Source organism: Narcine bancroftii, chromosome 10 (assembly GCF_036971445.1).
Source record: "Narcine bancroftii isolate sNarBan1 chromosome 10, sNarBan1.hap1, whole genome shotgun sequence".
NCBI lineage: Eukaryota > Metazoa > Chordata > Chondrichthyes > Torpediniformes > Narcinidae > Narcine > Narcine bancroftii.
The window spans coordinates 5,368,174-5,394,510 of NC_091478.1; the positions used below are offsets into that span (position 1 = coordinate 5,368,174).

Genomic DNA, 26,337 nt, shown 5'->3' on the forward strand with positions numbered 1-26,337 from the left:
CCCAGTGTTTCCGTGGTCAAAGGCATGCATTTTATTATAAAGATAAGTATGCCAAAACAAATATTATTTCTGAATCTTTCATTATCTTTTCTTGTGAAAATGGTCTCAAACAGCAAGTGATGATGCAGAAACAGCTGTCGTGCCTGACTGCACAGTGTCTCAATGTCAGCAGTTCAAAGCACTGGAAGACTGAACGGGAGGAAATCTGATAGGTCACTGGAACCCAATTCCAAAACTGAAGGACATTTCTTTCTTTCAACAATTGGGCGAGCAACAAAACCATTAGCTTCTCCACCTCTTTGCAGATTCACACAAGAGTTAAGTATTTCATCATGAAAGATCATCGTGCCAAATGATGCACTGCATTAAAACAGAATCACAAGATTAAATCAGCGATAATGGTTGAAGAGGGCTTGCTTGAAGTACACCCAAGTGGCAGTATACATTCACCTCTTTTCTTAAATAGAATCCCGAGGGATTCTCGTGTCAGAGCACCCTTCATTAGCACTCTCTCTGGTCTGTACCTTGGACATCATTAACGAAATCAGTGAGTAAAGAAGGGCCATTCTTCATCTGAGTGTCCGACTGCAGCAAGTTGTACTGTGCTCTGCGCAGCCACAAACACAAAAGACGCGAGTGAATGCACACGCAGAAACTTGGACATGATGCACTTTGACTGAAAATGTGCACTACAAATCAATTAGCAAGTTTCTGTTGAGCGTCTCTGGGTCCCTTTTTATAAGTTGAAAACAGAAATAATTGAGAGTAAAGCGTTGTTTTGAGTATACGGCTTTGTAATGCAATTTCACTAAACTCTACTGCCCTCTATTGGCTAAAACACTGCTCAGAGAGCTTTGCCTTTAATAACATGAGAGCCATGATTCAGATGATCAGAACCATCTTTTATTTATGGAAACTATTCTAATGAATTATCTTGCATTTATTATTGAAGTAAAATGTGTCCTACACAAAATTAAATGATCAATATCAAGGAAGTCACATGACAAATAAGAACATTGGAAAAAAAAATCTGCTTTCAAAATGATTTGCATGAGGAGTCATGGATAACTGAAAGCTGGAATATCATGAACACGTGGCATCCAAACTTTAACTGCATCAATGCCCTTAACACGAATAAAGCGGCTTGTGAAATAGAACGTAGAACATTACAGCATAGTACAGGCCCTTCAGCCCCTGATGTTGTGCTGTCCCACTCCACCACAATCTAATTCTTCCCTACTTCACACCCATAACCCTTGATTTTTTTTTTTGAAATATTTTCATGGAATAAATTTAGCATTTTAATAACCTGCGACCAGATGTTTTACCATTGGTGTTTGTTGGAAAGCAAATTGATATGTTTTGTAATGATTAATTTTGTTAGTGATTTACTTCCTTTTGTTCAATCCTCTTAAAATTAACATCCTGGGAACTAAATGCATGGTATTAATGCAAGGGTTGTGAACATCTGATAAAGTGTGCAGCCTTACACCTAGCAGGAAAAAGTTAGAAACTGTATTACAAAGTATTTCCTAACCTCATGTGAGAACACGGATGCGGTATTATGGCACAGGTATCTTGTTCTGATATGATTTAAAGGCTATCATATTTGATCTGTGTAACTGCCGGAAATCCCATTGTATCAATTGTGTGGTGACCTCAATGTAATATGTAATTTATCAACACCCATCCCCCTCTTTTCTTACACGACAACTTTAATATTCTTAAGGAATTAGTGAAAAATTTAGTAGTTGATGACTTTTAATTGATTTTTTTCTAATTAATCACATTTAACACAATTTATAGTCCCATAACATCACCCAGATTATTTTTAAAGAGTCCAGTAACCAGCATTTTTAATTTTTTTAAATGAATTCAGAATAAACTAATTATATTAAATCCTCGCACTGACTAACAATGAGAGCAAATGGGTGCATGAAAGGGCAGAAAAATGCATCTTCCCCCCGGGCAGGATAATTGGCTGCTCAAACAATGTCTTCAGTGGGAAAAGACAGTAGCAGCAAGAGCTCCCTCTCTGCAACATAATCATCAAGTCAATAAAATAATTTCCACGGGGGAAGGAACACATACGACAACTGTAAACTAAAATAAACAAATTATTGACCTGATTCTCTCAATGAGAAAAATATTATCAATTGAGGTGGTGTCAGTCTACGATTAAACCTTGACTCCCAAATCTACAACATTGACAACACTCCTATTAATACAATCTTGCTCATTAAACTTGTGAAACATTTGTCCTTAAATTGCAAGAAACTTGTTTCGATACCAAATTCACCATACGGATTTGCTTGTGCCTCAAAAGAAAATTTTACACATAAACTGTCTCTGCAATTATCAGAAAAAACCGGAATTATGATTCTACTGAAAAATAAACAATTCAAAAATCATGACTTTTTGTGATTTGGAAAATACACTTCAAATTCCAAGAAAAGTGGTTGAGCTGCGACTGTCAGCATGCACAAAATGCTTCCTTTTTCACAAAGTGGTCACAAAAACATTGAAAGGTGTTTATGAGAAAGATTATTTCAGTAGCTCAAACATCAAAGAGGACAGGGCACTCATTGACACTCATCTGGCTGAGATTCAGTTTTCCATGCTGGTCAAATACAATACAGCACAGGAATAAAGAGGTGTGTGCTGAAGCCTAGGGATCTTATTTTGCTCCCAGTTACACGCAAGCACCAGACGGTCGTCTGTCCCCTCTGTGAGCCCAGATGCTTCCTTAGAGGGGCAGTTGCACCTAACATTTGCCATGCTCCTCCCACTCCCTTATCCTTGCTTTAATTGGCATTAAAAATAGAACAAAAAAGAAGCTTGTAGATGGAAACAAAGTACATACACAACATGCACAGTTCTCTGTAATCATTCTTCTGTAAAATGTTAAAACAAGAAAGGCCTGTGTCCCTCAGGATGTATCCAGCCTTTTTAATACAGTAGTGGGAATCTCAAGTTTCTTTTATCTTTTTAAATCACTATTTAGGAATCCCCAAAATTACAGTGGATGCTTTATTTTGAATATTGTTGGTGTACATTCTAGCTGTGTGGCAGCATTAAACCAAGTCCCTGAGATGTTTCTCTGCTCTCTTTCAGAAGCTTCTCATGTGTCAGTAGCCATTGTTTGAGGTGATTTCCTCGTCCTCCCATATAATTACCAGTCTGTCCATTGCTGCAGATCACTCTGTGACAGGGCACAATGATTGGTACCTGAGATTAAGGCAAAAATTATACAAATTGTAAATTTTATTTATTAAAAACACTACTTCAGAATAATAATAAATCATTGGACGGAATCTTGGAGTCTAAATTAATTTCTATTTCAGGGATACAGGATTCATTGGTGAGAGTTACAAAGCTGGGGTATAATTAAAGGGATCCATAAACTGAGAAGACTGAAATTACAGTGGCAAATTTATTTCCCTTTCCTGGGTGTTAGATTTATTATTACTGGAGATGTATTTTTACCTGACTAATCAGAGTGAAACCCAAAAGATGATAATGATAGTTTGGGTAAGAATATTAATTAATTGCAATGTGTTGTTTGACAGAATTTCCTATCATTATTTATAGGCTGTAAACCAGAAATATTTGTGACTGTCTTATAATCATGTGCATTTCTCTCACTGCTCTACCTAGCAACTCATGTGAAATTTTGAATTTACATTAAATGATATTAAACAGTCACAGTTTGTGAAATTAATCTGAAAGGGTGGCTCTGTACTGCAGCAGTTAATTCAGCTGCCTCACAGTGACTCTGAGCTCGCTTGCTGCTTTTTAGGACCATGTGGGTTTCCTTCCCACATCTCAAAGAATGCTATTTAGTTCCTGGAAATGACCTTTTCATGTGGCAAAAAGAAGGGAGTTGATGTGCATTTGTGAGAAGCTGTAGAGGTACGAGAGAGAAAGTGTAGTGGGCAATGGGTAAAGCTTCACTGGAAACTGCCATGGACCCCAATGGGCCAAATGGCCTCCTTCTGTGTTATATATAAAATATTTTTTAATTTGATGGAAAGTTTACAAAACATATCTACATTCCCTTAAATTCAATCTTGAGATGACGTCTGTCTGAACAATACTCAAAATAATTGTTACATCTTTTATTCGGTGAATAGTAGTACTTTTAACTAAAATTCGATTCTTTCATGGTTGGAATTTTAATTTTTGGCATTCATACAAATGCATGACCTTGGATGAAATTTTATTTAACTGAGTTACATTTGTTCAGCAGGCACAGAGACTGAAAACATCAACACTGTTTCTAAACTACTTATCACTTTGACAAAAAGGCATGTCAAAGGAGTCCTTCTCTGAACAGAATTTGTTGTTATGCCTTATGTACTAATCTGCAGAATATGTTCCTTAAATCTCTTCAATGTCTTGTTCTTTACTATGTGGAACGTTGCAGGAAATTCTGGAAAAACTGAACTTTAATGCACGGCACAACATGGTCAAACAATGTACTCCTGTTTTAATGGTACCTAAAAGTTAGCTTAAGGTGTAGGGAGCTTTTACATGTGACTCCATTTAAATTATCCTTCTTAGAATCAGGTAACTGATAAATTAGTAATTAGATAGTTACTACAAAAAGACAGGCAATTAATATGTATGAATCAGCAAATGAAGAACAAATTTTTACTCTTCCAGAGTCATTTGATTTATAAATTACACACATTTTAAATATCAACACTGAAAATCCTCCTCGTTATTCTCACCTACCCCCCCCCCCCCCCCCCACCCCCCACCCCCGGCATCATTACCAACCCCGGTGCAAAACCAGCATATATTCTCTGTAAAATGAACTTCTAGACTGGAAGAGATGTGAATGAATGAATGCTTTCTTTTAGCAATGCTGGTACCTGCAATACAGTAACATAATAGTGTCTGAAATCACCACACATGAAAATGTTTCATTTTTGCCAAACGAACAAAGATGGAAAATTTGGCATTCCCTCAAGGCATTGAGAATTTACATTGAAATTCACTTCTGATTTTAGGACACTAATTAATTCAAACTGGAAAGTAGTTTGAATCAAATGGGGCTCGATAAAGAGCTGAAACGGACTGGCGGTTTCTCTCCTTCGATACTGCCAAACCTACTGAGTCATTCCATGTTCTCTTTATCACTCATTCAAATTGGGCTGGTTTTAAACAACTGATTAACAGAACCATCTCCAGTTACCCCTTGGCATGTAGTACAAATCAATTTCCACCTTATAGCAATGACGAAAGCCCCTTTCATACTTGATTCCCAGTAAATCGGCCGTTCAGTGTCCCGGGATAGGAAAGGGGGTTTGGCCTTTCATACTAGACCACTCCTAACCAGGCCACTGAACGCTTTCACACTCACAAGGGTTTATCCCGGCATTTGGTCGGTTCTACCTTTAATCGGAAGTGCCTGAAATGTTGCTGCCCGTTTCACACTTGCCTAATGTCATCGCCGGCATCTGCAGGTGCCAGGGATTGTCTGGCATTGAGCAGATATTGCTTTTACACTTGCCACTTTAAAGGCTGATTGGCGTTCAATTCCTGAGATCACTGGCAAGTGTGAAAAGGGTTTTAGATTCAAAATTATTTAAGTGGATGTTAAATTCTTGGCGATGTCTGACATTATGGATGGAGTGTAAAAGTCCATGGAGGCCATATGGCCCTCCTGGGTACATGGACTGAAATCATAAATTTTTAAAATGTTTTTTATGTAGTCAGTAGGAGAGAAGTATGGAAGAAATCAACTAAGTGGCGGTTTCACAGGGAAAGGGGGCCATAGCCAAAAAGAGTTTGAGAATGGCTGGTAAAAATGCAATGGATTATAGTCTGTAAGCAAACTTCAGTTTGCTAACTTTCAAATAATTTGAAGTCAATCAATAGTTACATCATGTCCAAGGCAAGGTAGTGATTCTGAAGTTTTGGTTACTTTTCCCTTTCAAAAAGCTTTTCCAAATCTGCCTCAAGAGATAAAATGAAGCCGATGAGCCCATGTTTTGTGGACACAACAGGCTGAAGGGCTGAATGGAGTTAAGCAAGTCTGCATACATTAGGGGGTCAAGTGCAATGTGCTGGAGAAACTTGACAATTCATGCAGTATCCAGAGGAAGTAAAAAGTAACCAACATTTTGTGCTTGGACCCTTGAACAGGGAGCTGATCTGAGAAAGGGCCCAGGCCCGGAACATTGGTTACCTTTTACTTCCTGTGGACGCTGTGTATTTGTATATTGATGGGCTGAATGTCTTTCATATGGTCTAACCACACGTTTAGAACACTAAACCAGTTATAAAGATTTTTGCAAAGAAATTGGACAACATGGAAAGGCAGAGAAATATCCACATCGAATAAATCAGCTTATTATAATCACACAATTCTTTTCAAAATGAAGTAGTGATACACTTCAGGGTAAAAAATAAACATTAGACCATAAAGAAATGTATAACGTTTCAACAGAAGCTAGTACTTTCCTTGAATAAAACAAAATTCAATTTCAAACTGCTGTGACTGATATTTCTATTGCCACATTAGGACAATAACATTTAAAAAGCATTGGTGACTGATTAATTTCATGTGTCGACATGTAAATATAACCAACAATCTAAAACAAAAAGCAGGGAAGAGTAAAAAGCAGGGAACTGTGGACCAGTTGGCTTGAACACAGTTGTAAGTAAAATGCTAGAAGCGATTATTTTGGTATTGGTAATGAAACTCAGAAAATAATCATAAAATTTGGCAAAAAATCAACATGGATTCAATGGTAAGAATATCATGTTTGAAAAATGTTTTTTTTCTTATATAGTGTTTAGCCAGCAGATTAGATAATGGGTAAATCTAAGGATCTGGTCTACTTGGATATTTTGCTAAAATGGCATCAAGAGGTCATTGAACAAAATGGGAGCACATGGGATGAGTGAAATAAACTGATCAGTCCATAATTATCAGTCCATGATTGGGACTAAGGATGAGGTTGGAAAGTAAATGATATATAGGCAATTTTGGGGTGAGAAGACTTTGAATAGGACAGTGCCACAGCAATTGGTGATGCAGCTTCAGTAATTCAGGTGGACACGATGGTGAAGATAGCATTTGTCACACTTGCCTTCATGAGGCAAAGTATCGAGTACAAAAGTTGGGGATCAAAATATAACTGCACGTTGTTGATAATATCACACAGAGTGCAGGGTGCCATTCTTGTCACCCAGCTACAGGAGGACGTTATTACGTTGGAAAGTGTGCAGGGCTAGAGTTAGAGGGAAAGGCTGGATAGATTGGGTCTTTATTTCCCCAAAGAATAGGAGACTCGGGACTCGGGGGTGACCTTGTTTGTAAAATCGTGAAAGGCCTGGAGAGCTCACAATGTATTTCCCAAGATGGATAATTCCAGAAATGGAGGGCATAGGTTTAAGGTGAGAGAGGAGAGATTTAAGAGGGATCTGAGAGGCAACATTTTCACTCAGCATGTAGTCTGTCTAGAACAACCTGTCAGAGAAAGCTGTAAAAATAGGTACAGTTGTGCTGTTCAAAAAACAGATTCATGGATGGCAATGATTTAGAAAGATGTAGACCAAATGTAGGCAAGTGGCATTAGCCCAGAATGCCAACTTGGTTGACATGGACATTGGGTCTGAGGGCCTGTTCTATGCTCGATGAGAATCTAGATCAAAGACTTGTATAAGGGGACCAAATGTAGCATATTCTAGTTTGGTTTTGATGAGGATGCAGGATGGAAAAAATGGGATATCAACCAGCTGAGGAGGACACATCAGTTGGAATATAAAGCAGAAAAATGTGAGGTTGTAACTGTTAATCAAAATTATATATATGTTTTTAAATGGTGAAGATTTTACAGCTATTCATATTCAGGAGACTTGGATGTCTTTCACTGAAATTACTGGAAGTTAATATGCAGGTAAAACTTTATTATAAAAGGATTGGAATATAAAGAATAAAGACAACTTCCTGGAATTGTGCAAGGCCTCAGAAAAACCCCACCTGGTATTCCTGTAGCCTGAAGACACTTGTGAATAATGAAGGAGGTAAGAGGGGCTGAATAGCCTCCTTCTACTTACATATTTATGAACATTGAATAGTACAACACAGGATCACACCCTTTGGCCCACAATGTCTGTACTGTACATATCAGACTGAAGAATTGCATTTCTTTACAAACTATAAAAGTGTAACAAACACCTGTGGATGCAACCGAACCAATTTGGTGCATCTCGGACATAACATTTACAAGCTATCTCTTTAATGCGCAGTACAAACTAGAAAGAGAATTGTACAGTAAAATCCCTAGTATCTGGCGTACACAGTGATCGCAGCATTGTAGTCCTTAATTATGTAAATATCACTTTAATCAGGTAATTCCCATAACTTACAAATTTTAAATAGGAACCCTGGTCGCCGGCACTGCACTAACCACTACACTAACTGTGCCACCATCATAATTAACCCCTCTCCCCAAGTTTACAGATAAAGCCTTACGTAGTACCAATATAGACTTTTACCAAGCAGGGAAAGGGAAAGGGAGACACTTTGGAGGAGTTGCCCTTGCGGTGAGCACCATTGGCCAGCTCTTCATCATGAACCATGCCATTTTATTCAAACACAACTATATTGAAACTTTATTCAACAGCTGCTGCGGGCGGGGCACGACCGGGGCGCTCCATTGGCTGAATGTTTGCTCCCATCTTCACCAAGGGCTTGGGTGTTGCTTTGGAGAACATTTACTTTAACAATACTAAACTTTTATTTAAATTGTAATTTTTTTTTCTTACTTATCTTAATATGTTCCTCGATTTTGTTGTTTGGGTTGCCTGTTGTCTAAATTCCAGATACCGAGGATTTTACTGTAAATGTTATTATGGTTGTGGACACTGGATATGAAATATATTTCTGATATTTGCCCTTTATAATAGCCACAGACTGTAATATTTTGACCTATTCTGGTTAATGCAAAATAATTTAATTCGTTTTTCAAGCTTTCAGCAATTTTTAAAAACATTTCTGCTCATTTCAATGTATTTCACAGATCAGCCTGGAATATAAAAACATTAACTTTATGAGATTCTAAGTGATAAAATATTGGTCTTTAATTGGCTGTCATGAGAACTTTGGAAGAAACTCTATAAGATACATTATGGGCAACATGGTTAGAGTTGTGGTTAGTGTAACACTGTTATGGTGCTAATCACTCAGGTTCAAATCCAGTGCTGTCTTTAAAGACTTTGTACATTCTCCCTGTGACCCGTGTGGGTTTACACTGAGTACTCGGGCTTCCCCCTATGATCCAATTAATGGGTTAATTGGGCACATGGGTGTAATTGGGCTCCATGGGCTTAATTGGACGCCATGGGCTTGTGGGCCAGAAAAGCCTGTCACTGTACTGTATCTCTAAATCAGTGGTTCTCAACCTTTTTCTTTTCACTCACATACCATGTTAAGTAATCCCTAGGCCGTTGGTGCTCTGTGATTAGTAAGGGATTGCTTAACATGGCATGTGAGTGGGAAGGAAAGGTTGAGAATCACTGCTCTAGATACAATAGTGACTGAAATATTTTGCTTGAGAAAAATTGTCATTGGACCATCTCCTTTGGAGTTCTGAAATCATGCACATAATGAGTCAATTGGGTACGATTAAAACAGTGGTTTTCAAACTTTTTCTTCCCACCCACATCCCACCTTAAGCAACCCCTTACTAATCACAGAGCACCTCTGGCATAGGGAATACTTAACGTGGCATGTGAGTGGAAAGAAAAAGGTTAAGAACCACTGCTCTGAATTAAAACTGAAATTAAAAATAAATCGGACACGCATTGAATTTGCTTTCAGAATAGTGGATTTGCTAAAATATTTTCATTACCTATTTATGCTTATGAAAAAAACTGCAAAGTGTTAAATTTGACTCAAGCAATTACAACCTTGTTTTCAAAATTATCCTGAGATATGGTATTAATCCAAAGAAACCAATTTAATGATGTTTCTATGTTGTTCACTGGACAGGGACATTAATTCCATTTTCTCGCTTTAAGCACCCATCTCAACAGCATATTGTGGTTGAAATCTGATGGACAATGCAGAATATCAGAAAAACATAACACTCTCTTCCTCCTCAGAGATTCTTCCCAACCTGCTCAGTGTCCAATGCATATTGTTTTTATTACATGTTGAGGCATTCTTTGTTTTCCAGCACAATGTACTTCCAAATATTAAAGAATATTTCCTACTGCATGAATAGGAACTTTCTATTTTAGATGAGTGACATTCTTCTGGTCTGTTCAAGTGTCACTGCCAGTTTAGTGATAACCAGTGTTAAATTATGAGCAGTTTGGACCCTCATCATTAGGAATCAGGTTGGGAATGACTCAATGACAGTCAAATTATGGGAGTGAGGATCCTTGTAGCCTGAAGACAGATTTATACTCGGGTCCCAGAGGTGAAAGCGTAATGTAGCAACTCTTTATCCTACACATTCTCTTCATTATAATTCATACCAGTTTGCCTTGTGTATAAGACGACCTTGAACTGATTCTTGATTCATTGGAAGGTAGTGGAAATAAGAATGTTTGCCAATACTAGAATTGTGAGGCAAGTGAAATCTCTGAACCAGTAAGAAGGACAAACTGATGTATTTCTTTTCTACATAATTTAAACTCATAACAAAAAATAAAGGATAAGCAGGCATATAAATTGTGGTTGAGGAGAGAGGGAAAGGCAGAATTAAATCTGTTCTTGATTTCCATGAATACTTCTTACAGAATAATGGAATAAACAGGTACCTCCATCATGGTTCTGTGGAAAGGAGATGATGCCTGACTCAACAGCCCAGATTGCCTGCACCAGGGGGTTGCTTGGACAGCTTTCCTTCAAGTAACTATAAAGCACATTTCATAAACAGGACCTGCATGTGTGGACAAAATATCCAGAAGCAGTTGCATGAAGATGTGGCAAGTTGTTGAGCACAATCCCACGTGACTTCATAAAACAGCACATCAAATCCAGAGAGACTTGGAAGAAAAGTCACAGATTTCATGGCAGTTCGCCCCAGTTTTCCCTCCAGTCTGTAGCAAATCTGTATGATGATAAAGAATATCCACCAGCACTGAACCTCTTTCTTGTTGCAGCCAAACAGGTACATTTGTAGAAAAAAATGACAAATTACCCCAGTACAGAAACAACAACAAAAAATGATAGATTGATAAATAAATGTTCAGAGTTAGTGCAAGAAAAAGAATTGGAGTTTTAATAGTGTGCATAAGTCTTTGTTGTCCTGGAGTAGTTTATGATTAGTCAAGGGGCAGCATGGAGGACATAGTGGTTAGTGCCACGCCTTTACAGCGCCAGCGATTGGGACCGAATTCCGCACTATCTGTAACTCAGACCTTTGAAAGTAGTGGCTTTTACGAGCCTTTTTCATGATTGCTTCAATGTGCTCGCTTCCGGAAAGGTCCTTCAAGATGTAGAATCCCTTGGAACTTGAAGGTACTGACCCTTTCCTGCTCCTTCCCTTCAACTGCAGACTGGTGTGTTGTCCCTCACTCTCCCTTTCCTAAAACCCACAATAAACTCCCAGGTCTTGATGATGTTGGGAGCTGGATTATTGTTGTGGTACTACCCAACCAGATTCTCGATTCTCATCCTATCCGACTTGTCATTTCCTGTCATTTGTGTAGCAATGCTGGTGCCATCAGCAAATTTACGGATTGCACGTGATGTGATCTTTGCAATGCAATCAGGAGCTTATAGGGAATAGACCAGGGGACTAACATGCAGCCTTGGGGTGTCCCTGGGCTGATGGACAGTTTGGAAGAGGTCATGTTACCAATCCTCATTGATTGGGGTCTGTTGATGAGGAAGATGAAGAAGATCCAGTTGCAGAGGGACGAATGGAGATCCTTTAGTTTGATCGGAAGCTTTGCTCATATGATTGCATTGAACGTTGAACTGTGGTCAATGACTAACAGCCTGACGTAGGTGCTCTTTTTGCCCAGGTGATTTGACACAGAATGGAGAGCCAGCAAAATGATATTTATCATTGGCCTGTTGAGATAATGAACTGAAGTGGGTCCAGGTCCTTCCAGAGATAGTTGATTTTATCTATAACCAACCTCTCAAAACACAGTCACCGCAGTCGATATAAGTGCCATTGGTTGGTAGTTGTTGACGTAGGCCACCTGCTCTTTTTGGACACCATTGCTGCGAATGTCCTTTTGAAGCAGCTGGAGGCCTGACCGTATCGGTGAAAGAACTCCAGCCAGTTGGTCAACGAAGACATAACCAGGTACACCAACTGGGCCAGCCGTTTTCTGAGGATTCACTCTGCTGAAGATACTTTTCATGTTAGCCTCAGAAACTGGGAGAACAGGGTCACTATGAGTTGTAAGGGTTCATGATGGGGCATTTCATACTTCACAAAATTACGAGGCAATAGGATTCAATTTTCCTGCAAATCTTTTTGTAATAGACATACTGAACCATTGGGAAACGAATACCAGTAGAACTAAATTGAATGTGTTTAGTGCATAATATTAAATGATAGGATGCTAGCAGCAATGAAACTGACAATACTCCCATTAATCCAATACAATGAAAATTGTCCCATTTGAATTTTTTTATGCTTGTATTACAATGAATCAATCAGTAAATCATGGTTACTTCAGCTTTCAAATTAGGGATAGCAAAAGTTAACAACCTATTCACAAAGGTGCAATGCCACTTAATATTTGCCTGTTCGATGTTTCAGTAAGACAAATATAAATTAAGGGAAAATAATCAATTCAAATTGGAAGGAATCCTATTTTTCTTTTACTGCTGTATTTTGTCATTAGGGGAAAGCAAAACTTGAATTTTGAACATTCTTTATCTAAAATTACTGCAATTGTAAAAGGTTGTACTAATCAGTTCAATGAAAAAGATATTATGGGGATTTGAACGAGAATGTGAAAGAGATCAGAATGAATGCTTGGGTTGGACAAACTGATATCATCGGTGGTAAAAATGGTTCTACTCAAAGCGATGACAGATGGTACAAGGTGCTGTAACCCTTGAACTTTCCTTATTTTTCTGTGGAATTGTTTTTTTAATCCATATGAAGTGATGCTGAGAAATTAGCTTTTTATATAGCACCGATTATATCCCATTATTTTGTCACATTTCCTTGTATAATCCACTTTCCCTCACCTAATTTTAATGCGTGGTAGATATCAGAGATTGACGAGGTATAAAATAAATATTTCTGTAATTTAACAGTAATTGGTCAATTTAAATTAATTACTTTATTTGGCTCTGAATTTTATCTGCACCTTGATTAGTGTAATTGTGTAAAACTACATTGTGTGCTCCTGACATAATCATTAACCCATTTAATTTAAATTTAAAAAAATGTTAATTTAGACATCCAACACAGTAACAGACCCACGAACCCGCGGTGCCCAAATAGCCCAATTAACCTATAACCCCCATGCATTTTGAAAGGTGGGTGGAAACCTGGAAGAAACCCACGCAGACACAGCAAGAACATGAGAACTCCTTACCGACAGCGCCGGGTTCAAACGCAAGTCACTGGCGCTGTAATAGTGTTGCACTAACTGCACCGCCCAATGACGTAACAACTATGTAAAAATTAAAATCCCCCTGTTGGTCTTGAAACTGCAATCATTGATTGCTTCTGTCTGTGAAGTATGATTTCTGTTTGATTGATAACCTCTGTCAAGAACAGATTCATTGAATATTAAAATATTTATTGCAGTACTAGAACCAAGACTTCTGTTATTTAAAACACACGCACAAAGTTTGTACAAATAGCCTGGTGGCACGGAGAGGGATGGATGGTTGGGTGCTAGCTAGGGCTGTCCCACTGACTTCACAACATGGTGAGCTCACACTCCCTGCAGGCCAATGAGAGAGTCACACCAAGTAAAAATGATACAAGTCCGCCTCCCCCTCCCCCAAATGGCAAAACAAATTAGTGTGAAGAGTATTTTCGAAAAGGCAGGAAAGTACATTGTGTGTGAGTGAGTTATTATTGTGGTTTGTAATTTATAGCAGGTGCATTTTTTAAAGTGAGAATTTTATTCATATTCGTTAAAAATGACACATCCTTTATTTTAAACTAGCAGGCTCCCCGGCATGGCCCGGGAAATAAAACACTCAGTTGTTGACAATGTGGTTGAAAAAAACCCCAAAAAACTTCATGGTAATTCTGCATGAATATATTTTTTTCAAACACAACATTTATATTCTTTGCAACAGAGATACACGGTTCAAACAAAGTTGACTTCTGGCAAAACATAGACAAATAATTCTCAGCTAAGGGCTTCATAATAAACAATGTTCTCAGTCTTTCCACCAGGAGCATTTACATAAATACTGTTTGGGCTTCCAACACGCAAACATCCAACACAGAGCTGCCCATGGGAAAAGCAGGACTGCTCCAATTACAGTCCAGCTACCTTCAACATCTGACCTTGGGATTTGTTGATGGACATCGTGAAGCTCAGGCGTATGGGAAACTGAAGTCTCTTGAACTCACACGATATATCAGTGGGAATGATGGGAATTCTCGGAATGAGTACACCTTTTCACATCCAGAAAGTATTGCCACCTCAATAACATGGGGCATAAGCTTCTTAACAGGCGAGGTGGATCCAAGTTACGAAGGAGCATGATCAGTTCTCCGTGTCTTCCTTGTTCTTCCTCTTGTTGTCTGCTCATGGAAATACTGGCAGCATCAGCACTGAGGTGGGCTTGGTGATGTTCCTTAGTTTCCTGCTCCCTGCTCCTTGTTTGTCTGGAGGTCTGAGCACCGAGATGGGCGTACTGCTGCTGTTGGTTCTTGATGCCTGCTCCTTGCTTGCCTGGAAGCATCAACAGTGAGGCGAGACTGATGTCCTTCTGCTGTCTCTTGCTTTCTCCTTTGTCTAACTCTACGGGCTTGTGAAGAGCTTCTGCCAATGTTGGTTCACTTTTTTGGGCCCACATTGAACTGGGTTTGGCCACTTATTATTCTGAATGCACTGTAACTAATTGAGGTGCCCCTGGTGCAAGCTCGATTTAAAAAAAAAACTTGTGAACTTCATATGACCTTCAAGGTTAAATTCAATGTGGTCATGAGATTCAGCATCATATGTTACCCCTACTGAAACTCCTTAGGCATTTCTAGAGTGCTCCATATTGGTTTGCATGGAGAACAGACAAACAAACACAAATATATATTAAATGATAAATCAGCATCTTTTTTCCTTAAGCTCGCTTACTCCATTCCTTTGCATTACACCACCATTCTTCTTTCCTCATTTGTTGGGTCTAGTGGCACACTTCTGATCACTCAGTCAGATGGAAGGAAATGGAGAAACTGAAGGGCTGAGGGCCACAGGCCACGTAACAAAGCTGAAACAAAGATGAACTCTTCCATGCAATCTGAAAGGGGTTATGCCCTGAAACTCACTGCAAGAGTGGAGGAAGCACATTCAAATGGGCTTTTCAAAAGGAAGTAGTGGAACAACTGAAGAGGAAAATGCTTGTCCATGGAATAGGATTAACAAATGTTCTCCGACTTTGAGCAGAACCACATTTTCCTTTGAACAATTCCTTTTACCTTACCATTCAGTGACTTGCTTCATGGATTAACTTTGAAATGTCTCAGCTATAGCAGCTGCCTCGATCCAACCAATTATACTTCAAAATGCAACAAGTGGCCATGCGATAAATTTCATGATTATAAATAAAACTCAAAACATTGGTGAAACCTAATTATTATTTCTTTGGTTGAAATAAATCATTAAAGTTCCAATAGTTTAATATTTTAAATGTTTTTTTCCCACCTGTCCGATAAATCTGGTCAGATACACACATTCTTTTATGTGTTGTGAATTTCCAAAATCATAGATTTGTTTTGAACAAAAATAACATAAAGGAGCCTTTCAATCAATATTGGAATCCCTTAGATTCAGGTAACAGCTGAATATTCTCTCTAACTTTGCATTTTGTACTTCTGGCTAGAGCCCACCAGGGAAAGGACTTGTTTTCACTCCAGGCCTCATCAATACCTAAATCCTGGTGAACAAGTGACACTGAGAAGCTGTAATCAATAGCTCCCTGTGCGTTTTTTCTTCTGGTCAAATGGTTCAGCACTACTGACAGCCCTGACACTTAGAACATGATGCTAAATCTTTATCAACAGCCATCTAGGTGACTGGCAAAACAAGATGCTGGCGGTCATTAATGCTTATGGCAATCTGTGAATAAACTAACTTCCCAATAAAGCTCTTGTTTAAAAAAAAGTAAAGAAAAACTCTCTGAACCATGTATTGATTGTCTTTGAACTGCATTTAGTAAATCCTGTCAGTAGACTGAATGGTGCAGTGTTCAACAGAGGTGTCAAGCTCATTACTTGTTTTAGGCTTTAGACAGTGACCATTGCACTATGGCCAAGAGACAATGGTGCGACATAATTTTATGTACTCACATATCTATTTTCCACTCTCAACAGAGTTGCAACACAAATAGATTCACGTTCAATTTGACTTTGTGAACACAATTTTAAAAACATGATCATTTTACCACAATACACAAATATGCTTGATAAACTCCGTAGCATTCATTGGAAAGTTATTCAACATTTTGTGCCTAGGCCCATACCTGGTGAAGAATATTCCAGTGTATATTGGTGTTCTTGTATGCTGTTGGTTCAAAATTTAAGAACTCTCTCACAGACATGTGAGAGTATCTTCACAAAGATAAATTGTTCAGGAAGGTAATTCAACATAACCTCACGGTCAATTGGGGAGGAGGATTAAATGGCAGCGGTACTTCCTTTGCAAAAGTCCACCTCCCTCAATAAACTTCAACATGCATTGTTTTGTCTCTGTCTGGACAGTACTTAACCTCTACTTTAGACACTGGCCAATACACCAACGACTGCATATGTTTTGGTGTGAGCTCCTTGAAACCAGCCCTCACAGACCTCAAAAGGATAGTGCATTCCAATCTGCACCATGCGTATGGTTACTGGGGCGTTTTATAATGAAGTTTCATTGTCTCGAGCAATCTAAATGGATGCTTCACTTCACTTCTAATCCACCATCCCAGCATGTGGCTGTCCTGTGAATCTAACCCCTGGTGAGCAAACCCTACAACATTTTTTTGTGCAGGCTTACGATTTTCAGTAAAACAAATATCGGAAAAAAAGGAACGGGAACACAATGGTATTTATTTTGTGATGACTCATTCTTGGCTACAAGAAAACAACATTTGACAATTATTTATCAGAAGCAGCATTCCATTTGAAATTATGTCACAGATGGATAAACTTCATACAAGGGCTGCTGCAGCTAAACTGTAAGCCACAAAATCATTACCAGACTCGTAACTATTCGGAAGATCAAATTTCATTTGTAAGGCACCCACCACAGGTTATACAACGTCAAAATCATGATTCCCTCGCTTTAATTCAATCCTTGCATCAGCATTTCAACAGCATCTGGGAACACTATGCATGCACCAGACATGTCTCCTTGTGTGGCTACCGTGGCCATAAATAGCTGTTGCTGTCAGGTCTTTGCAGTGAGTTGACGCTGTTACTCAGTGGCTGTGCACTTGTTGAGGGGAGGCAGGAAATTGGGATTCACTGAAGTTAGATTAATCAAACCATAAGTTAGTAAGGAGTAAGAAGGCAACTTCTTGGAAGGAACATGCATGTGGGCAGTTTATAAGCTCTTGCCCAAAAGGAAAGAAAGAGTTTGAGGGAGGTTCATTTTCCATGGTCAGCACAAAATCATCCAGGTACTACTTCTATCACCAGTAGAATGTCATTGAGTAGTTTAACTCCCAGGTCAAGAGTGCACAGCCTGAATATTTTCCATTACCTCATCAGTCGTCAAGAATTTTGCCCTTCACCTCAGAATCAGATCTGAATCAGTATTTATGGTCATGAACACGTCACAAATTTTGTTGTTTTGTGGCAGTATCAAGGTGCAAACATTTATACAGCATAAACCACAATGCAAGACAAAGATAAGTCAGATGGTGTCTATGGTTCATTGTTCATTCAGGAATCTGATGGCAGAGGGGAATAAGCTGTCCTTGTGCCGCTGAGTGCTCGTCTTCAGACTCCTGTAGCCTTTTCCCGATGGTAGCAGAGTGAAGCGGACGTGGCTTGGGTGGTGGGGGTCCTTGAGGATAGAGGCTGCTCAGACTTATCTCCACACAATTGCATCATCACTGGTCACAAAACCAAACTCCACCATAGCTGCTCTCCTGTATCAAACTGCATTACACTTCACGCCACCTCTCACTCAGATACTCTGCGTCACCTCCTCTCCTTATTGCTTGAACCTTCACCCTCCACTACTTCACATCTTATTCAATAAAAACAACAATCTGGCAAAGACTTGCTTCTTGTTTAAAGAATTCACAATTGAATATCAGACCCCCTTTTCACACGGAGGAGGGGGGAGGAAGAGGAGGAGGTGGTGCTGAAATTCAAACAGGATTGCAAGAACACATCTTCATCCCTGAAGAAAAAACATAACAGTGCTTGTCATCATGAGGCAAGGACACCCGTGGCCATGGTCTGTGGTACCGTGGATGGGACGTTGCGTACAATGCATTCATTCCTCAGGTTACTCATCGATTCTGCGCAATGACCGTGATCTGCTTTCATCACTCACTTCTCTCTCAACTCTCTTTGTTTCTTTCGTCAAGGCAAAGCATTAAAGTTGTAGGATCCCCCTTGGTATTTCAGAGGAAGGAAATCTGCCTTCCTGAAGATCCAATAACCAAGTGGCATTTTGGTGCAGTAAGGACAGATGTTAGAAGTGGTTAGAAAAGATTACATGGTATTCCAGCTGATATTTATCCTCCAATTAATGTCAAATAAACACATGTCTTGCTGTTTATGGGAGTTTGTTGTACACAAACTGGCAACCACACTCCCTACATTAAGCCCTTCAAAGGTATTTCATTCAGTGAAGTGCTCAAGGAAACTTGAGGCCCTGAAAACAACATCAAACACAATTCTTGTACTTTCGCTTGCCACAAGAAAAATAAGGCAATAAAGTGTGTAACGCCAAACCATTAGTTCCTCCTTGACCTGTTTTATTCTGCCCAACTGGAAAGAGATGCAGCTGGAATAGAGAGTTCCAACACAGCAGTTTACAGGAACCTTAAAGATATCCATTGAAGTTGTAGGCTGTCACTTGGGAAAAATACCTGCATAAAATTTACAAGTTAAATTGACCTTTACAGCCATGATCTGTGATATCCATGTTCAAATTTAAGGCTCAAGTTGTGCTCCTGTCAAGTAACAGCTTGGTGATATTTTCTTTCACAGAAAGATGGGGGTTGATATCACTACTCCATTGAGATGTTCAAACCAAATCACTTTTACTTTTCATGCTCACATGGTAAAGATGCTCATTTAATCATCTATTGCAGGGGGAATCTCCTGGTCCGTATCCTTCTTCTCCTGTCCACGCTTTCTGACTTCTTCCCCCACCCCATCATCCAGTCTTGAAGGAAAGCCTGTCAGACCCCTGATGACTGGAGTGAGTCCATTTTAAAAGCAGCCAGAAGCAGGCCGGCAAAAAAAAAAAATCAGAATTGCAAAAAGTCAAGCATATGCCCAAAAAACGATCAGAGATTGTCCAGCACACACGATAAAGAAAAAAAATAACAATACCTTCTGTCACAGATGAGCTTTCAAAACAACTCTGCTAAAAGGTGTTTGCTGTGCTTGTGACGTGGTTTGAGCGAGTGGGTTTAATTGGTGCAAGCCCGGATGGAGTTGGTACTCTAACCTTATTTAAACCTTTATAGGCATTCTCTAATCTTACAGTATGTAGAGCACGTCGAAAGAACCAAAGACTTGTTGATCCAAACCAAGGCTTTTATTAACTAAAAGACTGGAGCATATCACAAGTAGGTCGACCAGTCCAGAATGACCTGGTCTGGCTAGGAGCAATCCTTTAAGACCTGCCAGTAGGTGTGGCTACACTTCTCAGCCAATCACAGTCATCCTACACGACCCTCTGTACATAGACACATTGGTGATAGAATCTGGACTCTCACACAGTGTTAGTTCTAGATTGTAAGAGAGAAGTCGAGCTATTTCTTTCTATTCTAAAATTTTCTCTTTTATGCATTAAAAGGTGTGTTGTAAAAACAAATTTTAAGATAACTGATTTTTGCTTGGGAGGCAAGATAAATTCAAACCGACACCTTTTTACTTTAACCTCTGCTTGTAGTTAGTAATCACTTCAGGTGATATTGTGTTTAAATCGTACAGCAGTCATTATAATGACCTTGAACTGATCAATCTTCCATTCCTTTACTTCCAGGAGCCTTTATGATTCTTTTATAGTCCCCTGTACTGTTCTAATGAGCTTGTTAATTGAACTCCGCGTTTGCCCTTTGAGGACCACAGACCTTAAAATCAATCTGAAATACAGCAAAGTATTTGAAGATTTTCCTGTTAAGGTGAGCTGATCTACAATGTCCTTCATATAATTTGTAGCAAAGACATTGCATTCTTAACTACTATCGACTCCTCTTCAGGCTTCTGATAAAGTTGGAAGGTCACAGTATGAATTAAATAAAATACATTAACTACAAAGGAATATTTGTCAGATATGTATTAAGGGATTTTGGCAAATCCTTGTCAATGTACCCTCTGGCCATAACAATGACTAAAGAAATAGAGATACATTTTGTAATTATTTCCTTCACTACAAAATCAGAAATTATTTTAAACAATATGTAGCAGAAGCTTAACAGCCTGAATATGCATGAGATCGTCTGATCTCTGAAGCTAAGCAGGCTCCGGCCTGGCCAGTACTGCCTAGGAACATTGTGCTGTAGGTTTCTGTGAGGGGCGCTGGACAAAGTGGTGTCCCTCTGTCTGCAAATTAAAGAATTTCATGCATGTTACATTCCAAATGTAATATTACGTGAATGTGATCGTACAGATTCTATCACCAATGTGTATATGTACATATGTAGAAGTGGTGGCGTAGGATGACTGTGATTGGCTGAGTGTAGCCACACCTACTGGCAGGTCATTCTGGACTGGTCGACCTACTTGTGATATGCTCCAGTCTTTTAGTTAATAAAAGCCTTGGTTTGGATCAACAAGTCTTTGGTTCTTTCGACGCGCACTACAGAGACATTAATGGAAGCTTTACCTTTTACCTTTTCCAAACTACAACAGCCTTTATTTTGATATGGATATATATAGTTTTATCCAGCTGTAAGTCTAAAGAGTGAACTGTCATTACCGGTAGTTGGCAAGTCAGTGACATGGGATTGTTCTGTAGTCTGGAATGATGGGAGGGAATTGTGAGAGAGGGAGATTGTGACTTCTGTCAAGTCACTAAGTATTACTGGTTTCAAGGGAAGGTTTAATTTTTAAACTTTCTGGAAGAGATTTGGTCTGTGGTTGTAAAGATTCACTGAATAAGTCCCATCCCAGTAAATAAATTGTTAAAAGGGACTTTTGTTCAAGTTCAGTTTATTTACCACTCGATTGTGCAAACTACAAGCTGACAAAATAGCATTCTCCGGTCCTCAGTGCAAACCCAGCAAACACACATACCAACATAACACACATACAGACAAATAATACATTTGCACAGTATGTTTATAGAGATGAAATAAATAAATATTATTGTGAAACAAATAAGTCATGGAGGGTTTGTATGAGCAGTTCATCAGTCATCCAGTAGTTTCACTGCCTGTGGGAAGAAGCTGTTTCTCAGCCTGGTGGTACTGGCTCTTATCCTCCTGTATCTCTTTCCCAACAGGAGTAACTGGAAGATTCTGTGTGAGGGATGGTAGGGATCTTCACTGATTTAGCGAGCCCTCTTTAAACAACAATGCTGGTAAATCACGTTGATTGGGTGGGTGTGGAAGGGAGGGAATGGAGATCCCAGTGATCTTCTCCGCTGCTCTAAAGGTCCTGTAGATTGACCGCTAATCTGATGCTCTACAGCAACTGTGATGAAGCCGGCCAGGACCCCCTCCGTAGTGTTCCTGCAGAAAGTTGAGAGATGGTGGCCGGCAGTAGAGCCCGCCTCAGTCTTCTCAGGAGGTGCAGATACTGTTGCACCTTCAGTGGATGCAGTGAGTGCCTCAGATTCCAGTGCTGAATGACAAAAACTGATAAATTCGGACATCAGGACAGGCTGAATGTACCACGTCCCACTGTTGAAGTGGTATGTTTTATCTGTATACGTGGGCCCAGCACACACCAATCTGCCCTGGGAAATCTCAGGAGGAGCTGTGTGATTTAAAGTTTCAAAGGACCATGTGATTTTAACTCAATGAAAATCATTCAAAAAGAAAAAAAATGTGAACCTTGTGTGAAGTCATTACATCAACTGGATTTTTTTTTCTGGGATGAGAAAACTAAATATGTTGCAAAAACTCAAATGGCCAGGGAGCATCTATGGAAAGAGAAACAGTTATCATTTCATGCCTGGGATTTCTCAAGGGACCCTTCCTCGAACATTAACTGTTTCTCCTTTGGATACTGGCCAACCTTCAATTTAAATGTAGACATACAGCAGGGTAATAGGCCCTTTCATCACATGAACCCGCGCCACCCAATTAGATCCAATTGGTCTTCACCCCTGGTACGTTTTGAACAGTGGGAGGAAATGGGAGGACCTGGAGAAACCTACGCAGACACAAGGAGAAAACTTCTTACTGACAGTGGCGGACTCGAGCCCTGTTCTCTTGCGCTGTAACAGCATTTTTGTTTTTGTTTCAGGTTTTCAATATCTCCAGTTTATTTTTGATTTTCATTTTATTTCTGGGCTTTGATGAGACAATTACCACGTGGCCAGGGAGGTACAAAGGTGTTACTGAGACATCCAAATGACCAGCATTTGTTCAAAGTTTCTATAATACTACAAAAGGATTTTGAATTCCAGAAGAGAGAAATAGAACTTGTTAGAACTGGTTATTTAATGAAAAATTCCAAATGTCTGTTAGAATGCCATATAATTGATACTTTTTTTTGCTGTTATTCAAACATTTTCATTCCTGTAGTGTTGATATCCACTGTCAATAACATTTCAAAGGTATAGCACAGCCTAGTTATGTTTTCTTATTTCTCAATTAGCTTCCTAAATGTGCAAAATTCACGTAATATTTAAAGAGAGCAAATAAGGTTTTTGCTGTGTGAGAGTCCAGATTCTATCACCAATGTGTCTATGTACAGATGGTCATGTAGGATGACTGTGATTGGCTGAGAGTGTAGCACCACCTACTGGCAGGTCTTAAAGGATTGCTCCTCGTCAGACCAGGTCATTCTGGACTGGCCGACCTACTTGTGATCCGCTCCAGTCTTTTAGTTAATAAAAGCCTTGGTTTGGATCAACAAGTCTTTGGTTCTTTCAACGCGCACTACATGCTGTAAATAGATGTTTCAGTTAATACAATGCAGTGAAACATTTGAAAGAAAATGATCCCTCTGCAGCAGGACAACAGTACAACACTCTTTTGTAGAAGAATGCAAAAACAAACCAAATACAAATGGTTTATAACAACTTATTTTAAAACTTGATGAAATGACAACCTCAATAATTTCCCAGCTAAAATATTTCACTTCTATTGTAATGTGGTCAGATTGAGAGTATGACATAACAAATGTTGAAACGTCGTTACCTTATAAATAAAAACCAAAGCAAGTTCTCAGCTGGGTTCGTAAACAGAGCCCCATGTGATGAGGCTGTACCTGAGAAAGGTAAATGTGCCGGGGCAATTCTGTCTTACTACAGTCTGATTAAGAACATAAGAAATAGGAGCAGGAGTCGGCCATCTGGCCCGTCGATCCTCCATCTACCTGCCATTTCCCATATCCCTTAATTCCCTTGCAATGTAAAAATCTACCTAGCTTTGTCTTAAATATATTTACTGAGATCGCCTCCATTGCTTCAATGGGAGAGATTCACCACTCTCGGGAAAAGCAGTTTCTCCTCATCTCCATCCTAAAGCTTCGACCCCGAATCCTGAGGCTATGTCCACTAGTTCGAGGAATAACAGAGTGGCAGTGACTTGAACCTCAGAACAGTCACTCATTCAGTACTTTGGTTAGGACAGAATGAAAAGCTGGATCTTTTGGATGAATCTGTGTATATGCTCTTTAATATGCAGTTTGGTGAAAGCGGTGTTTAATGTGCACTGAATATAACTGGTGTCACCCAATGTACAATGAATGTTTTGAGCAGATATGGGTGAGCCTAGAATGGTATAGTTGGAACCTTTAAAACATCCATATATGGTACAAATTATTTCTAGTAATACAATTCAATCCCACTGTACAAATTGAACAAATTTGATGGGTCAAATAGCCTTTATCCACACAATAGCAGTTCCAAGATGTTCTGTTAAACATTCAGTATATGAGTGAACTTCTCATTTGCAGTCTCCTGCTGGGTTACACTTTGAAGCAGCCAGCTTTCGGAGTGTGGTTCGTGAGTCTGCACCCTGAATGCTGGCCAGCCATTTTACCACGGCAGCTCATCACAGCCACGCCAGACTGTGCCGCAGGGACATGAATAGACTGAAACAAAACCCAAATCCCTCATTGATATTTAAATCCTATTTGCCCAGGAGCACTGAGGCAATGGTGGACCATTCTTGTTGGTGAGCCCATGAGCTCCTGGCCTGCAGCATTTGGTCATGTTCTACTTTCACAACTTGGGGCATGGGAGGAATTCACATTTCTACTTTCATGACCAATGGAACGTAAAGATTACATCCAGACACGTTTTCTCCCCCTGCATGGTTAAACTACTGCATGGGCAGTAAGGTGTGGCTATGATAAATTTGACAAATATGACATACATACATACATACAGCAAGATGACAGGCCATTTTGGCCCAAGAGTCTGTGTTGCCCAATTGACACCCCATTAACCTACACCCCCAGAATATTTTGAAATAAGCTCCCAGCAGTATGATCCTCTTGCCTGAAGAACATGTTGTGAGCAGGTTTCCCCACCAACCACCCCCACAGCCCATCATTAATTACAAAGGCTGGACACGGGTGATGTCTGCAATCACAGTTTCCCAGTAGGGTAAAGGCACCTTCCAGGAGTTTGCACCATTTCAAATATCAACCCAGCAGACTGCGGCTCTAAATAGAAACATATTTAAAATCAAGCTCCTGTGAGTGAATTTTAATTGCACTCATCCTATCTTCATTTCTGTGATCAAGATGGCCTGGTGCACCTGATGAAACTGGTTTGTCATCACACAGATATCAAGGTAAACTTACAGGGTTACTTCTCATCGCTCCTCCCACAGCTCTCACAGCTTTTGAATTGCCAGCAAGGGTTGCGAGCTGCTTGTAGGAAGTCACTTCTCCAAATTTCACATCCCTCTGTAGGATCCTCAGCACGTTGCAGGTGAAGGTAGCTGAAGAAAGCAAGAGAGAATATTGATCAGGAGCTTCATGACAATTTCCAACTGTTAAATATTAATGACCCTCAAGACTTGTGCTGCCCTCATGCCACAGGCAATAAAAAATTGCCTTATTATTAATTTTTGGTAAAATGATTGAAGCTGAATGAAATAGTCCCAGTAAATGGGTTCAACGATGCTGACACCCAATTAATCCAAAAGTTTGCCCATGCCTATTAAAGGGGATAAAGACAGAAAATATTAGAAACACTCAGTAGGTTGGGTGGTGTCTGAGGAAAGAAAGAGTTTCAGGTTAAAGACCCTTCATCAGAACTGGGAAAAGGAGGAGTTACAATAAGAGAAGAAATTCCACTGGACTTTAACCTGGTGCTAATTGTCTTCCAAAGGGGAAATCCAATTGGAAACAGTTCATGCCAAAAGTTGCACCAAGGTGTACAGAGGCTGCAGTGGAGATCCAAACGGTTGAGGTGCAAATTAGGTGAGACGTCCTGTTTCCACAGGGAATTGTATGGTCCTTTGATGGTCCTGTGGGTAGGGCTAAGGTTTGGATGAAACTGGGAACTTCAAGATCATGATAGCCATTAGAAAAAACTTCTTGAACTGAGAGGTGCTGGACTTTCTGAATAAAGTGAGAAGAGAGCATGACCTGGCAAGTGGGGAATGAGGTCCTGGTTACTTGTGCTACACAGCAAGACACAACCATGGAATCACAGATGGTGACTGCATAAATGGTTCAACACTTACTCTTATTTGTGATATAATCAGATCATTAATGCATTACAGGTACCACACATGCAGGGAGATAGAAAGAAAGGTCTCCTTCTGACAAAGCATCAAGGAAAATATGACATTAATTCATGCAATCTGGACATGTGAGAAAGTAGAAAAATTTTGGGAAGATCTCA

The 26,337-nt window shown here is 39.5% G+C and overlaps 1 protein-coding gene across 10 annotated transcripts in view; it reads right to left on the reverse strand.

Annotated features, from left to right (window-relative positions):
* mgmt (O-6-methylguanine-DNA methyltransferase) overlaps positions 1-26,337 on the reverse strand; it is a 538,867-nt gene that overhangs the window by 212,615 nt on the left and 299,915 nt on the right. For 8 of the 10 annotated variants that reach the window (XR_011345278.1, XR_011345279.1, XR_011345277.1 and 5 more), the window contains exon 5: positions 25,287-25,426. Coding sequence is in view for 5 of the 10 variants with exons in the window: in XM_069899651.1 (XP_069755752.1) it covers positions 25,287-25,426 (140 nt within the window). In the remaining 5 variants the exon portion in view is untranslated. Of the gene's footprint in view, positions 1-938; positions 3,229-25,286; positions 25,427-26,337 lie in introns of those variants that run through there. The other 2 variants (XM_069899645.1, XM_069899648.1) reach the window with 1 other exon arrangement.